At 37.7% G+C, this 16292-nt stretch overlaps 1 protein-coding gene across 3 annotated transcripts in view; it reads right to left on the bottom strand.

The window, feature by feature from the left end:
* Positions 1 to 16292, bottom strand: part of SAV1 (salvador family WW domain containing protein 1) — a 35802-nt gene that overhangs the window by 10164 nt on the left and 9346 nt on the right. For all 3 annotated transcript variants that reach the window (XM_063644608.1, XM_055289441.2, XM_055289442.2), the window contains exon 3: positions 1199 to 1469. In XM_063644608.1, coding sequence (XP_063500678.1) covers positions 1199 to 1469 — 271 coding nt within the window. The remainder of the gene's footprint in view (positions 1 to 1198; positions 1470 to 16292) is intronic.

Genomic DNA, 16292 nt, shown 5'->3' with positions numbered 1-16292 from the left:
TTACGATTTGAGATGAGATTTGGGTGAGGACACAGAGCCAAACCATGTCAATGATGAACAGAAAAGTAAACTCTCAAATCTGGTTATCTGGACTGCAACAATCATTGCCACCTGATGACCACACCACAAGTTCGATTCTTTCAAAGGACAACAACCTCAGTAGTTGAATAAACACTGATTGGGTACCACTACATGGAATCATGGGAAAAAACAAATTTTCAAAGTTGAATTAATAAATCCAAATATGTAAAATAATTAAAACAACACAATAATGATAAAGCTTAGTTTTCCAGTTGATAATACTAAAACACATGTTCATAATTATTATAATGGTTCTAAGAAAATGCAAATGTCCACTATAACCAAAAAACTGTATTATGCCAGATGACACTAAGCAACATTTATCAAAATGCAGATGATATTTTACTCATTTTTAATCTTGTGGCTCAGCTTTTGAAGCTCAAATGTGGTTAATTTGAAATATTTGCGACTTCATTACTAAACTAATACTAGCTTTTATGTACTTTGAAGTCCAGTGTGTATTTACACTTACAGCACATCTCAATTTATATTAATCACATTCAAGTGCTCAACAGCCACATGTGACAACTGGCTACCAGGCAGCACAGGGCTAAAAGTCTGGCAACAAAGCAGATCTACCCAGCCCAGTATCAATCAAAATAGCACAAAGAATTACTGGCTGTATTTATTAAACAGATATGGGATGTTTTGTTCAGTCCCAATTTTCACTTTCTTGTCTAGTAATAGCAAGAAACAGAACATACCATCATGTCTCAAATAGAATAAACAGCAACATGTTATAATTCAATTGTACATTCTGACTTAGGGGGTAGGTCTGTATTATTTGTAAAAATTTAAGTGTTAAGAAGGCAGAAGCTTTAATTATTTAATTTTCTGGACAGCTATAACAAAAACATTCTGGCATTATTATAGCAGAATCTGATCTTAAGAACAATGATCTTGTTTTTGAGGTTTTTCTTAAAGAAAAAAGTATTTTTTTAACTTATTAAAGTCATTTATTACTAAATGTATGTCCAGAGAAAAATGTAAATTTTGAAATACAAGGCTTTCAAATCTCAAGCTTTAGGATGCTTTTCTCTTAGATGAAAATATGAGTCCAAAATCTAACATTAGACAATCCCGAAACAAAAAGTTGAAAATAAAGTTGATACTCTACCTAGGAGCACAGGGATGCCTGTATTGGGCCTTCTTATTTGTGTGATCTACATAATAGGTTCCAAATTCGGATGACTCAACTCGTTCCCATCCAGGAGGAAGTCCTTCTCGCTCAAGAGGATGGCTCCAGTGAGTTGTATTTGTGTTATGATCTATATAATATTTTCTCCCTCTCATTGTCCAGTCCACAGACCAGCCAGGAGGAAGGGGTAAATCTTCAGAACCATGGTTAGTCAAATTTCCTAAAGATGTAGCAGCAACTCTCCCAATACCTATGGGGAAAAAGAAAATGATAGAGAAGAAACAGAACAATTATTCAATGCAAAAAATGTGCCAGCTAGCAAAGTCACAACATTAACTATCCTGATTGTACTCTTCTATTTAAATTCATGATTATGTCCATTATGATGGTTTTCATAAAACTAGTCAGTATTACTATTAATTAATTATAAAAAGGGGGAGGAACTAGACTTTGAAATTAGTGGAGGGTTTTTTGGCTGATGCTTCCATCAACAGGCCAAACATTTAACAACAGGCCAAACATTTAACAACAGGCTAAGCATCCCTAATCCAAAAATCTGAAATTTGAAATGCTCCAAAATCCAAAACTTCGAGAGCTGACATGTTGCCACAAGTAGAAAATTCCACACTTGACCTTATGTGATGAGTCATAGTTAAAATTCAGTTAAAACTTTGTTTTATGCACAAAATTATTTAAAATATTATGTAAAATTACCTTCAGGCTATGTGTAGAAGGTATATAGGAAATATAAATGAATTTCATGTTCAGATTTGGGATCTCTTCCCAAGATATCTCATTATGGATATACAAATATTCCAAAAAAAAAAAAAAAATCCAAAATCTCAAACACTGCGGGTCCTAAGCATTTTGGGGTAAGGGATAATCAACCTGTAGCAGTAAAGCTACTTAAGTATGTATACTGCCAAAAGAAAAGTGGGAAAAAGAAAATTTCCCCTGATTAAAGATTTGACATTTCATCTTTAAAAAAAATGCAAAAATGAACTTGTAAAACTATTCCCAGTTATAAATTCTTAAAAGTAATCTGGCTGCGCCCTAGAATTATTAAGTAAGCTTAAGGTAGCAGGGTTAAGGTCAACACACAAAAACTAATTAAATATTTATATATTAACAAACAACAACTGGAAACAAAAGTTATTGAGATAATATTATTTATAATAGCGCCAAAAAATTGTGCAGGATCCATATGCTAAAAACTACAAAACACTGATGAAAGAAATAAAAAACCTATCACATTAATGGATTGGAAGATTCAACATAAAGTTAAGATGTCAATTCTCCTGAAATGATCTTTATCTTTATAGGAGTCCCCCCTTATCCATGGGGGGATCCATTCCAAGACCCCCCGTAGATGCCTGAAACTGCAGATAGTACTTAACCCTGTGTATGCTGTTTTCCTATACATACGTATCTATGATGAAGTTTAACTTATAAATTAGGCACAGTAAGGGATTAACAACAATAAAATTGAACAATTATAACATTATAATAAAAACTGGGTGAATGTGATCTCTCTCCCTCTCTCTTGAAAGATCTTGTACCATATTCATCTATTTTCAGACTGCAGTTGCAGAAGTAACTGAAATTGTGGAAAGCAAAGATAAAACGAGACTACTGTCATTCCAATAAAAATTCCGGCCGGGCGCGGTGGCTCACGCCTGTAATCCCAGCACTTTGGGAGGCCGAGGTGAGCGGATCACCTGAAGTCTGGAGTTTGAGACCAGCCTGACCAACATGGTGAAACCCTGTCTCTACTAAAAACACAAAAATTAGCCGGGCATGGTGGTGGACGCTTGTAATCCCAGCTACTCGGGAGGCTGAGGCAGGAGAATCGCTTGAACCTGAAAGCAGAGGTTGCAGTGAGCCGAGAAAGCGCCATTGCACTCCATCCTGGGCGACAAGAGTGAAACTCTGTCTCAAAAAAAAAAAAAAAATTCCGTGGAGTTTTTGTAGATACAGATAGTTATTAAACAGATTTTAAAATGTATACTGAAAGGCAAAAGAACTAGAGTAGCCAAAACAATTTTTTTGAAAAAGGGATAAAGTTGAAGGACTCACACTACCTGATTTTTAAGGCTTACTATAAAGCTACAGTAATCAAGACAGTATGGTATTGTCAGAAGAACAGACAAATAGATAAATGGAACCAAACAGAGAATCCAAAAGCACACCCACACAGACATGGTCAACTGATTTTTTTATAAAGGTGAAAGGGCAACAGTGGGGAAAGGTTAGTTTTTCCAACAAATGACGTTGCAACAACTGGACATCCATATGCAAAAAACCTAATCACAACCTCTACCTCCCACCTTATATCCAAATTAACTCAAAATAGATCATATATCTAAATTTAAAACTCTAACGCTTTTACAAGAAAAAAATAGAATAAATTTTCATGAGTTTGGACAGAGTACTTTTTTTTTACCATGATGCTGAAAGTTCAACTCATAAAGAAAAAATACTGATTAAATTGAACTCTGTCAAGATTAAAAATGCTTGTGAAGGACACTAAGAGAAAGAAAATCAAGCTGTCAACTGGAAGAAAATATTTGCAAATCACATTATTAGCCAAAGAACTCTGATCTAGAATATACAAAGAACTCTCAAAACTCAACATTAAGAAAACAACCCTGAGCCTGGTGCAGTGACACGCACCTGTAGTTCAACCTACTCAGGAAGCTGAGTAGGTGGGTTACTTGAGCCCAAGATTTCGGGTCTGTAGCACACTATCATCACGCCTGTGAACAGCTACTGCACTCCGGTCTGTGCAACAGAGTGAAACCCCTTCTCTCAAAACAAAAACAGAAGAAGAAAACAAAACGACCCAGTTAAAAAAAAAGGGGTAAGAATTTTTAACAGGCACTTCACCAAAGACAACATATTGACGGTAAATAGCACATGAAAAAATGCTCAGGATCATAATCAGCTGTGAGAGAAATGCAAATTAAAACCATAATGAAATGACAATACACGTATATGAAAATGGCCAAAAACAAAACAAAACCTGACAATGCAAGTTCTTACGTGGATACAGAACAATTGGAATGCCCATACACTGCTGGTGTGGATGCAAAATGCTAGTCACTCTGGAGAACAGCTTAGCAATTTCTTATCAAGTTAAACATATGCTTTTCATATGCTACAGCAATCCCATTCCCAAATATTTACCCTAGAGAAATGAGAAGTCATCTTCACACAAAATCCTATTTGTAGATATTTACAATGACTGTATTCATATTTGCCCCAAAGTAGAAACGACACACATGTCCTTTAACAGAATGGATAAACAAACTGTGGTGCAACTGTACAGTGAAATCTACTCAGGAATAAAATGGAACTAATTATTGGTACATGCAAGAATCTCAAAAATGAATCTCAGAAGTATCATGCTGAGGGAAAGCAGCCCAGTCTCAAGTGGCTACAAATTGTATGGTTCATTTTTATGAGATTCTTCCAAATGCAAAACTACTAGGACAGAAAACAGTGATTGCTAGGAACTGGAGGTGAGGGACAGGAGTTGACTATAAGAGGACACCTAAGGGAATTTTAGAGGGTGTTTGAAATGTTCTATATTCTCATTACGCAGGCATTACATGAAATCTATATATATGTTAATACTCAGAACTGTGTAACTTGAAAAAAGTTAAATTTGCTACATTTTTTAAAAGAATAATCTGGCTGCATAATTTTATTCTCACACAAGAATACTAATAGTTGGCCGGGTGCGGTGGCTCATGCCTGTAATCCCAGCACCTTGGGAGGCCGAGGCGGGCAGATCATGAGGTCAGGAGATCGAGACCATCCTGGCTAACACAGTGAAACCCCGTCTCTACTAAAAATACAAAAATTAGCTGGGCATGGTGGTGGGCGCCTGTAGTCCCAGCTACTCGGGAGGCTGAGACAGGAGAATGGCATGAACCCAGGAGGCGGAGGTTGCAGTGAGCCAAGATGGCACCACTACACTCCAGCCTGGGCGACAGAGCGAGACTCCGTCTCAAAAAAAAAAAAAAAAAAAAGAATACTAATAGCATATGTATAACAAATCACCCCGAAACTCAGTGGCTTAAAACAAGAAGTATTTATTTGGTTCACTAGAGGTTGGTGATACTGGCTGAGCTAAGGTTTTCCTTGATATTTGGTACAAGTTATCTTTACCGTCTCATTACTTGATGAAAGTTATCTCTTGTATAACTTTCAATATGAAGCCCTACTGATGATCAGACCTCCCTTTCTTCTCTGACTTAAGCTGCTATTTTTTTTACCCCTAGTTCACTCTGTTCCAGCTACACTCACCTCCTGGATGCTGTTCTCAAACATGGCGGGCACTGGCTGTTTACTCTCCCTAGAACATTCTTCCTTCAGATATTCTCTTGGCTCACTCTCACCCTCTTCAAGCCTCTTCTCAAATGTCTCAATGAAGCTTATTCCTACTATGGCAATCTACATCTGCTGAGCTTCTACTTACCGTTTTACTTTTTTAAAAAGCACTTTAACCTTTTAACTTATTATATAATTTCAGTTTGTTTATTTACCTACAAGAATCCCACAAAGAAGATTCTTAGGACAAGAATCTTTGTTTTGTTCACAGATACATCTCCAGTCTCTAGAACAGTGTCCACAGAATAAAGCACATAGTAAGTGTTAAATAAATAAGCTGCAGCAATAAAGACAGCGTGGTATTAGTGGAGGAGATACACATCAATGAGACAGAAACTGCATAAATCTTTCCCTTGATTTTTGGACTTATTTTGCCTCTTTAACTCCCACATTTTACTAGTTCTGAAACGAAGGTATTTATTACAATCAAGAGAGTAAATTTATTAGCTACTAGGCAGCAAATACAGATGTATTACCACTGCTGGTGCATGTTCTAACACAGTCCTAGGAAGACAATATGTGGTTCATACTATTATTAATCCTCATTATTTGTAACAGTTGCACCCCAGACAAAATTTTAACATAAATTTGAATCCCTCTCCCTGAAAGGTACAAGGATACAGCATTTAAATGAAAAGTTAGTGCATTAACAGAAGACTGCCAGTCAACCCAAAGCCCTAACTGCCAAATTCAGAATATCCCAGAATGGTCAAAATAAGAAAGACTGGGTGACCACTGAGGTGTGAAGGAGTACCATGCCAGGGCAAAACATCTACTAGTCAAAAGTTCCCAGACGACTTTGAAGAGCTTTTAAAATTACAGTTGGCTAGAAACTAAGGCAAAATGAAAACATCAAGTTTACCTTTAAGGAAAGGCAAATGAAACAGACCCCAGTGACAAAAGGTAATTTAGAAGAAACTTTAAACTTAAGGTAAATGCTTCAATTCAAACTCAGATTCTAAAGAAGGATATGTAAGTGTATGGATAAATACAGGTTATTGGCATGTGGTTTAAGAAACTGTTTTTATTTAAATACAACATACAATGCATATGCAGAAGGCTAGTCACTGCAGCAACATCTATAGTTGCAAAAGGCTAGAAATCAACCAAATGTCCAGTAATAGCAAACTGGATGATTACACTATTACACACACAGAACAGAGTACTATATTATATAGCTGTAAACATGAATGAAGATGATTTCTATTTATTGCCCTGGAATAATATTCGGGATGTATTACGTGAAAAAACAGTCTGGACAGTACACCACCATACATATATATATATGTAGTAGCCAGCCAGTAAGGTGACCCTGGGCCCCAATTATCCCTGTCCTCCTGGTATTCACACCCTTTTCTGTGTGACCCATAGTTCATGGCAGAAAGGATGGTGTGTGACTTCTGAGATTAGGATATAAAAGACCATGCAGCTTCTGCCTTGGTCAAGTGTACTTGCTCTCATCACTCACCCTGGGGGAAACCAGATACCATATCATGAGAAGCCCATGAGTGACGAATTTAGGCCTTCAGCCAGAACTGAAGCCTCCTACTAACAGCCTTGTGAGTGAACTTAGAAGAGGATCTTTTGGCTGGGTCAGCACTTTGGGAGGCCAAGGTGGATGGACCACCTGATCTCAGAAGTTTGAGACCAGCCTGGCCAAGAGGACAGAAGCCTATCTCTACTAAAATTACAAATAATTAGCTGGGCGTGGCAGCACAAGCCTGTAGTCCCAGCTACTCAGGAGGCTGAGGCAGGAGAACGCTTGAACCTGGGAGATGGAGGTTGCAGTGAGCCGAGAGTGCGCTACTGCACTCAAGCCTGAGCGACAGAGACTCATCTCCAAAAAAAAAAAGAAAGAAAGAAATGGATCTTTCAGCCCAAGCGAAGCCTTCAGATAACTGCAGCCACAGCTGCCGTGTGTGAACTGCAACTTCATGAGAGATCCTGATTCAGAATGACCTGGCTAAGCCGCTTCCAAAATCCTGACCCACAGAAACTGAGATAATAAATGTTTATTGTTTTATGCCAATGAGTTTGAGAATAATGTGTTTTACAGCTACAGAAACCTAACACAATATATATGAAAGAAAATAATATGAATATTTTACATATATATGTATTTGTATCTATTTTCATAAAATGTTGCAGTGAAGTATGTAACAAAAATTAATAAAATTGGGTATTTACGGGGGAGGAGGGAAATGGGGTGGAAGAGGACAGGGATAGAATTAATTTTCTAAATGTATTGTATTATCGTTTTGATTTTGCAACCTTTTAAATATCCTATATAACTTCCAAACAAAATTAAATCAAAATTTAGAAAATGCAATCCCTAAAAAGTGAAAACAAAATGAAGTAAACAAATCTAACAGTGCATGAAGCAGCTAAAGCATACTTCAGAAAAATTAATTCAAAGTGAATTTTATTACTTATTTATTGTTATTTATTTTTGAGACAGGGTCTCACTCTGTCACCCAGGCTGGAGTGCAGTGGCACAATTACGGCTCACTGCAGCCTCAACCTCCTGGGCTCAAGCAATCCTCCCACCTCAGCCTCCCAAGTAGGTGTGACTATGGACATGCACCACCTAGCCTGGCTAATTTTTTAAATTATTTTTTGTAAAGACAGGGTCTCATTATGTTGCCCAGGCTGGTCTCAAAACCCTTAGACTCAAGCATTCCTCCCATCACGGCCTCCCAGTGTGCTAGGATTACAGGCATGCGCCCCTGTGCCCAGCCCAAAGAGAATTTTCAACACAATAAATTGTACTTCCTCATCAGGAAATATCCTAAATTTTAAAAATAAACTACAAAGAAATCTTCTGTTTTATTCAGTAATCATATTGTCGATGATAGTATTTTTAAAGCTAGTTATGCTATAAAGCAAATGAATAGTTATGTAATTGTCAACAGGAACCAAGCTTTTCAGTCTGAGAAAAAAATAAAAATCTAAGGCAAAAAGAAGGTAGCTCAATGTTAATGTACTTACTGCCAACAAACTGTACACTTAAAAATGGTTAAGATGGTAAATTTTGTTATGTGTATTTTATCACGATTAAAATTTTTTTTTTAAAAAGCTAAAAGTAAAAACTTGGAAATCTTAAACTGCCAACAGTATGAACTCATAATGAATTTCTATTTCCAGAAAGCAACAAAACATATTTCCTAGATATGTCCGTTGAAAAGGTCTACAAGCATTAATCCACCAAATAGCAACGAGTACAAGCATGCAATCCCTGAATACTACTTCCCCATCGAAAGGAACCAGGGATCCTTAGATAAATGGTTGAGTACAGGACTGAGGCAGAAAATGCACAATATGAGCCTGGAATGTCTAGTCACATTAGAAAGCAGAGAGAAATAAAAAGGAACCAACACTGAAGGGGCTTCTGCCACCAAAGCAGCAGCAGTTTAAACATCAAAAGGAATTACCATACCAATAATTAAAACGTAAGTCTTAAAAATCTTAAAATCTACCAGTTCATCTTAGAGAAATGGCTTCTGGGTCAGGGAAAATACATGATAATATGGAACATGAGAAAAACATCAGACTTTTGAAATTGAAAAAAAAGGCTGGGCACAGTGGCTCGTGCCTATAATCCCAACACTTTGGGAGGCCAAGGCGGGTGTATCACCTGAGGTCAAGAGTTCAAGACCAGCCTGGCCAACATGGCGAAACTCCATCTCTACTAAATATACAAAAATTAGTCAGGCATGGTGGCACGTGGCGGTGATCCCAGCTATTCAGGAGGCTGAGGCAGGAGAACTGCTTGAACCTGGGAGGTGGAGGTTGCAATGAGCCAAGATTACACCACTGCACTCCAGCCTGGGTGACAGAGGGAGACGTCTAAAAAAAAAAGAAATTGAAAAAAGAAAAATGAATTGAAATTGAGGTACAATCTACAAAACATTTTGTACTCCTAAAAACTGTCAAGGTCATAAAAAACAAAAGACTGAGAAACTAGCATAGATTAAAGAAGACTAAAAACATACAACAATGAAATGCAATGCAGTACACTCTGGAATGAATCCTAGAACAGAAAATGAACATTAATAAAAAAATGATAAAATCCAAATAAAGCTTGGCGTTAAAGATCCATGAGTTCATGGTTACTTCTGTAGGTGGCTAGGGTATCAATTCATTATTCTGAAATAGCAAACAAAGGAAAAGATCTAGCATTTAACCCTGCTTTCCTATATGAACAGCAACCAAATAATTGATAAAGTCCTTAATTATAATATTCTAACTAATAAAGAAGAAATGACAGAATTCAAGTATCAAAATTTGCAACACTTAGACATACTTTGGAGATATTTCAGGTTTGGTTCCAGATTACTGCAATAAAGTGAATATTGCAATAAAGTGAGTTATGTGAATTTTTTCGTTTCCCAGTGAATATAAAAGTTACCTTTACGGCCGGGCATGGTGGCTCACACCTGTAATCCCAGCACTTTGGGAGGCCGAGGCAGGTGGATCATGAGGTCAAGAGATGGAGACCATCCTGGCCAACATGGTGAAACCCTGTCTCTACTAAAAATACAAAAATTAGCTGGGCCTGGTGGCACATACTTGTAGTCCCAGCTACTCGGGAGGCTGAGGCAGCAGAATCGCTTGAACCTGGGAAGTGGGGGTGGCAGTGAGCCGAGATCGCATCACTGCACTCCAACCTGGCAAGAGAGTGAGACTCCATCTCAAAAAAAAAAAAAAAAAAAGTTATATTTTACAATATACTGTAGTCTATTAAGTGTGCAATAGCATTGTATCTTAAAAAAAAGTACAGGTCTTAATAAAAAAAATTTTATTGCTAAAAAAATGCTAATGATTATCTGAGCCTTCAGTGAGTTCACAGCATCTTTTTGCTAGTGGAGGGTCCCGTCTCCATATTGATGGCTGCTGACTGATTAGGCTGGTGGTGTTTGAAGGCTGGGGTAGCTGTGGCAATTTCTTAAAGACAACAATGAAGTCTGCTCCATCAATGGACTTTTCCTTTCATGAAAGATTTTTCTGTAGCATGTGATGCTGTTTGACAGCATTTTACCCACAGTAGCATTTCTTTCAAATTGGCGTCAATCCTCTCAAATTCCACTACTGCATCAACTAAATTTATTTAATATCCTAAATTAGTCATTTCAACAATATTTACAGCTTCTTCACCAAGAGTATATTCTATCTCAAGAAACCACTTTCTTTGCTCATCCATAAAAAGCAACTCATCTGTTCAAATTTTATCATGAGACCAGCAGCAATGTAGTCACATCAGGCTCCACTTCTTATTTTAGCTTAGTTTGCACACAAGTGCAATTCCTTGTGATGCCCCAAAACAATTACAATAGTAACATCAGCAATCACTGACCACAGATCACCATAACAGGCAGAAATGAAAAAAGTTTGAAATATTGCAAGAATTACCAAGATGTGACAGAGAAATGAAATGAGCACGTGCTGTTGGACTGCCACAAACCTTCAATTTGTAAAAAACACAGTATCTGCAAAACACAATAGAGCAAAGCACAATAAAATGAGGTATGCCTGTAATAGTGCTAGCCAATGATCATTAATGGCTGCCAAAAACCAATAATAGATAAAAGGCTTATGGAGAACTTCATGATGGATGAATTAAGCTGACATCTGTATCCATGGCTGCACCTTAATTTAACATCACAGACAAATCAGTCATTATATGTCACTGGAACCTATGCGATAGTAAGTACACAACATTATGAAGTATTCTGGCAAAAAGGATTCAAGAACAAAACAGACTAAAGATCACCCTTGTTTGGTATCCTTTCAAAAGAAAGCTAACATATAATTTTTGAAAAGATGGTGGCAATAAAACAGAACAAAACAAGCCTTTTGGTGAAACTGACCTTAGGCTTCTATTAAACTGCAATTGAAAGTTTAATATGTATAGTTTAAGCAACTTCAGTACTTAAAGAGAAAATATTTAAACAGAAAAGAAGCCAATGTATGAAACACATGTATACAGCAAATGACTTTAATATCACATCGTAGAAACACAAAATTACTTTACACTCTAGTATGTCCATTATGTTAAAAACGCTTTAGAGGCAAAACCAAGCATAGCAATGTAACAATTTTTTTAATGTATACTTAATTCAGTGTATTTATATTGAGTTACTTACAAAAGCCATAATATTTTGGCTAACAGAGCTTCCCTCAGGAAATATATAATAGAAATAAATTTCTAAATACTGCATTATTAAAAACAAAAACTAGCTTTTTTTTTTTTTTGAGATGGAGTCTAGCCTCATCCCCCAGGCTAAAGTGCAGTGGTGCAATCTCAGCTCACTGCAACCTCCACCTCCCAGGTTCAAGCGATTCTCCTGCCTCAGCCTCCCGAGTAGGTGAGATTACAGGAGCCTGCCACCATGCCTGGCTACTTTTTGTATTTTTAGTAGCGATGGGGTTTCACCGTGTTGGTCAGGCTGGTCTCTAACTCCTGACCTTAGTTGATCCGTCTGTCTTGGCCTCCCAAAGTGCTAGGATTACAGGCATGAGCCACTGTACCCGGCCTAAAAACAAAAGGCTTTATAGTAATTAAAAACAATACAAGGGCCAGGTGCAGTGGCTCATGCCTGTGATCCCAGCACTGGGAGGCCAAGGTGGGTGGATCACCTGAGGTCGGGAGTTCGAGACCAGCCTGACCAACATGGAGAAATCCCGTCTCTACTAAAAATACAAAATTAGCCAGGCATGGTGGCACATGCCTATAAATTCCAGCTACTCGGGAGGCTGAGGCAGAATAATCACTTGAACCCAGGAGGCGGAGGTTGTGGTGGGCCAAGATCGTGCTATTGCACTCCAGCCTGGGCAACAAAAGTGAAACTCCGTCTCAAAAAAAACAAAAACAAAAACTATACAGGTTTAGAGGATATTAAAAGTTTGTGGCAATTTCATCTATTAAGAAAACCCATATTTTCATATATGTACTGAACTTGCCTAAATCTAGAACCACATGTACTTTTACATTTAAACAACATTAGGTACCAAAAGCCATATCTGACTATAAATTCGCAATTCATATTTAGAGGAAGCACAAAGACCCCCCTCTGTAAAAACTCTCATTTTTAAAGCCTGACAATTTGATAAAGGAGCCATGAAGTACCCAAAAAGTTGCAAATAGGCGCATCAGCTTTACCAACTCTATTAAAAAACCCCAATGCACTCTAAAGCCATGATTCCTAAACTTTTTAAGAAATATCTATTAATAATTTCAAAACATACCCCAACTGTACTTTTTTTTTGAGATGGAGTCTCGCTCTGTCGCCCAGGCTGGAGTGCAGTGGCGTGATCTCCGCTCACTGCAAGCTCCACCTCCCGGGTTCATGCTTTTCTCCTGCCTCAGCCTCCTGAGTAGCTGGGACTACAGGCACCCGCCACCACGGCCGGCTAATTTTTTGTATTTTTAGTAGAGACGGGGTTTCACCATGTTAGCCAGGATAGTCTCGATCTCCTGACCTCGTGATCCGCCCGCCTCGGCCTCCCAAAGTGCTGGGATTACAGGCATGAGTCACCGCACCCAGCCCCAGCTGTACTTTCTGAAAGCACAATGTGTGATATATTTTTTCAAATTATTATTTGGGATAATTTTATAAAATCTACTGAGATAAATGTACAGCACAAAATAATGCAAACCACTAGTCTAAAGCATAAAGCATTACCGGTAATAAAACAGATCCAGAAGATTAAAAAATAAAAAATAAAAATAAAAAAGCTATGTCATGCTCTAATACATCATTCCTCCAGTATGAGTTCAGCCAAAAAGCTCAAACTTCAATAACTAACATCCCAAGTATGTGGGAAAAGCACAGAACACAAAACACTCACTTTTTTTTTTTTTTTTTTGAGACAGAGTCTCGCTCTGTCGCCCATGCTGGAGTGCAGGGGCGCAATCTTGGCTCACTGCACCCTCCACTCCGCGGGTTCCCGGGTTCAAGTGATTCTCCTGCCTCAGCCTCCTGAGTAGCTGGGATTACAGGCACACGCCACCATGCCCAGCTAATTTTTGTATTTTTAGTGGAGACGGTGTTTCACCACGTTGGTCAGGCTGGTCTCGAACTCCTGACCTTGTGATCTGCCCGCTTCGGCCTCCCAAAGTGCTGGGAAACACTCACTCTTACAAAGGACATGTGCAAACAGTTATGGATGTGTATTCTATCCCCAGCCCTTTCCATATGTCTTACTTCATAGCCAAAACTGCTCTAGGAGGTAGTACTATTACCACCAATTTACAGACGAGAAAACAGGTTCAAGTGAATTATTTTACCAGTGGTCACACAAGTGGTATAAGGTCAAATGACAAACCGGTTACTAACCACGTAATCTCAACAACAAAAGATCAATTTTTATCTATTCTTTAAAGAAAAATTGACTACCACTAGTAAAAGAAAAAGCAAACCACCAATTTTGAACCAAAGCAGTGGGAAAAAATGATAACTTCAGTTTTTGAGTGACAAGAACAAAATTGGCTTTCTATAATTTCAAGGAGTCCTTGAAAGTAATAAACTGGATTCATAATTAATCCTCAAAACAGCTTCTATTTGCAGGAATTAACTGCACAAACACCTTCTATTAATACAAAGTAAAACATTCATACACTAAACATGACTTAGTCGAAGACACAGATAAAGTATTATTTTCTCTCTCAACTATGAGTAGATGTGCCAAAAAACTTAATCTCATACAACCAGGCAGATATTTATGAGATCTACCATTATGAATAAAACTCAAATAGGCCGGTTTCCAAATTTTGTAGTGGTTACAGAGAATAAAATGGATCTAGAGCTCTAATACAGTTCCACAAGGTTCCTGGTAATGGATACTACACATTATCAGCGTGTGTTATAATCAAGATGTTGATAAAGAGATCTAAGTATTAAACCCAACCAAATGCTTTCTCTCTTCCTCTGCAATATAAATACAGAAAAGGTGGTGTCTCTAAAGATTATCAACCCCTCCTCAAAAGATTCTGGTTACACAAATATTTTACACATTACCCAAGTAATTGCAAATCCAGTATTTCTTGATGAAGCCCACACTTTTCAGTTTGATTTTTGTATCCTGATTTCTTTAGTCATCTTTAAACATTTAAAAATGTTTTCAAGGCAGAACTAAAATTTAAGCGCAAAACAAAGGAATTCAATCTGCCTTTAGTATTCCAACTAAAGACTTCCTGTTAACAGCAGGATTCCTTCCTTTGGCACATACAGTAAGTGCTTGACTGGTATGTGGCCAAGAACATTAAAGGTCAAATTTTCTAATCTGAAAGTTCTACAGCTAAACGTAGAACTTTCTAGGCTGTAAAACTTTCTGAGATTATACAACTTGTTTTTGTGCTTCTACTAAATACAATAAGCTGAATTTAACCCTTGACATGAGGTGTTTCCTGAAAATCTAGTAACTAATTGACAGGAATTACTATTGCCATTGTCATTACAAAACAAATTTTCCAACCTTTTTATGCTTATGACAATCAAAATTGAATGTTTCTGAAAATAAATCTATTGCACATCCCTATCCTATCCTCCTACAAACCTTCTCCTTTCTATTCATTCAAATTCCTTGAGCCTTATTCAGCATAAATCCTAAAAATATGTTTTAAGTCTTCTCAAGGTGAATTCAATAAATTTTCAGCTACTGTCTCATATCCAGGTTTTTCCCTTCCGGAAAAGGCAGTTATTAGGCTTTTCTGTTTGGCATGTAATTGGTTATTAATCTTTCCCTGCAACTTAAGAGGTTCCTTCAAAAAAAGTACTATTTTTTCTACAAGGTAAAACATTAAATCTATATTGCCCTGATAAAAATTAATCTGATCAAATGAAGTCTCTCAAGCAGTGTATCAACTGCTGTAAAGAATTTTTTTTTTTTTTGGTTGGGAGAGATACCTTATTACCAGAGAGATTCTTCAACTACCTGCAACTTTCTTTAAACCTAATGCAATCTGATATAAAAGAGCCTGGGATGAGATTTCGAATGCAGAAGTCTACTGTCTCATTAAAACAAGGTCTTGGCTCTTCCATGAAATCAAATCTTATTTCGGTGTATGTGTGTTCCAATAAAACTATTTTATTGCAGGAGGCAAGTCTATCTGGCCTATGGGTGTAGCTTCCTGCCTCCTGCTGAAACCTCCCTCATAAAATTAAAAACACCCTCAAGATTAAAATTACGGTAAGGGCCTAAATTTTGATAAAATATTTTCCTTCTCTCTTTTTCCACCTCCATGTATGATTGCTTGCAAAGTCATTTCAACAAATGGCAGTCACTACTAATTATCTTCCTGTGGTAGCCCCTGGGCAGGCTGCCCATAAGATTAACGAACTTGTTTCTTTTAAAGAACAATAATCCAGACTGGGTGCTGTGGCACATGCCTGTAATCCCAGCACTTTGGGAGGCCAAGGCAGGCAGGTTGCTTGAGCTTGAGAGTTTGACCAGCCTGGGCAACACTGTGAAATTCAGTCTCTACTAAAAATACAAAAAATTAGCCAGGTGTGGTGGTGCATGCCTGTAGTCCCAGCTACTCAGGAGGCTGAGGTGGGAGGATCGCTTGAGCCCGAGTGGTCGAGGCTGCAGTGAGCTGTGATCATGCTACTGCACTACAGCCTGGGTAACAGAGCAAGATTATGTCTCAAAAAAGAAAAGAGAAGAACAAGAAAACAAT

This window comes from Symphalangus syndactylus, chromosome 8 (assembly GCF_028878055.3).
Source record: "Symphalangus syndactylus isolate Jambi chromosome 8, NHGRI_mSymSyn1-v2.1_pri, whole genome shotgun sequence".
Taxonomy (NCBI): Eukaryota; Metazoa; Chordata; class Mammalia; order Primates; family Hylobatidae; genus Symphalangus; species Symphalangus syndactylus.
This window is presented reverse-complemented; position numbering and strand designations above follow the sequence as displayed.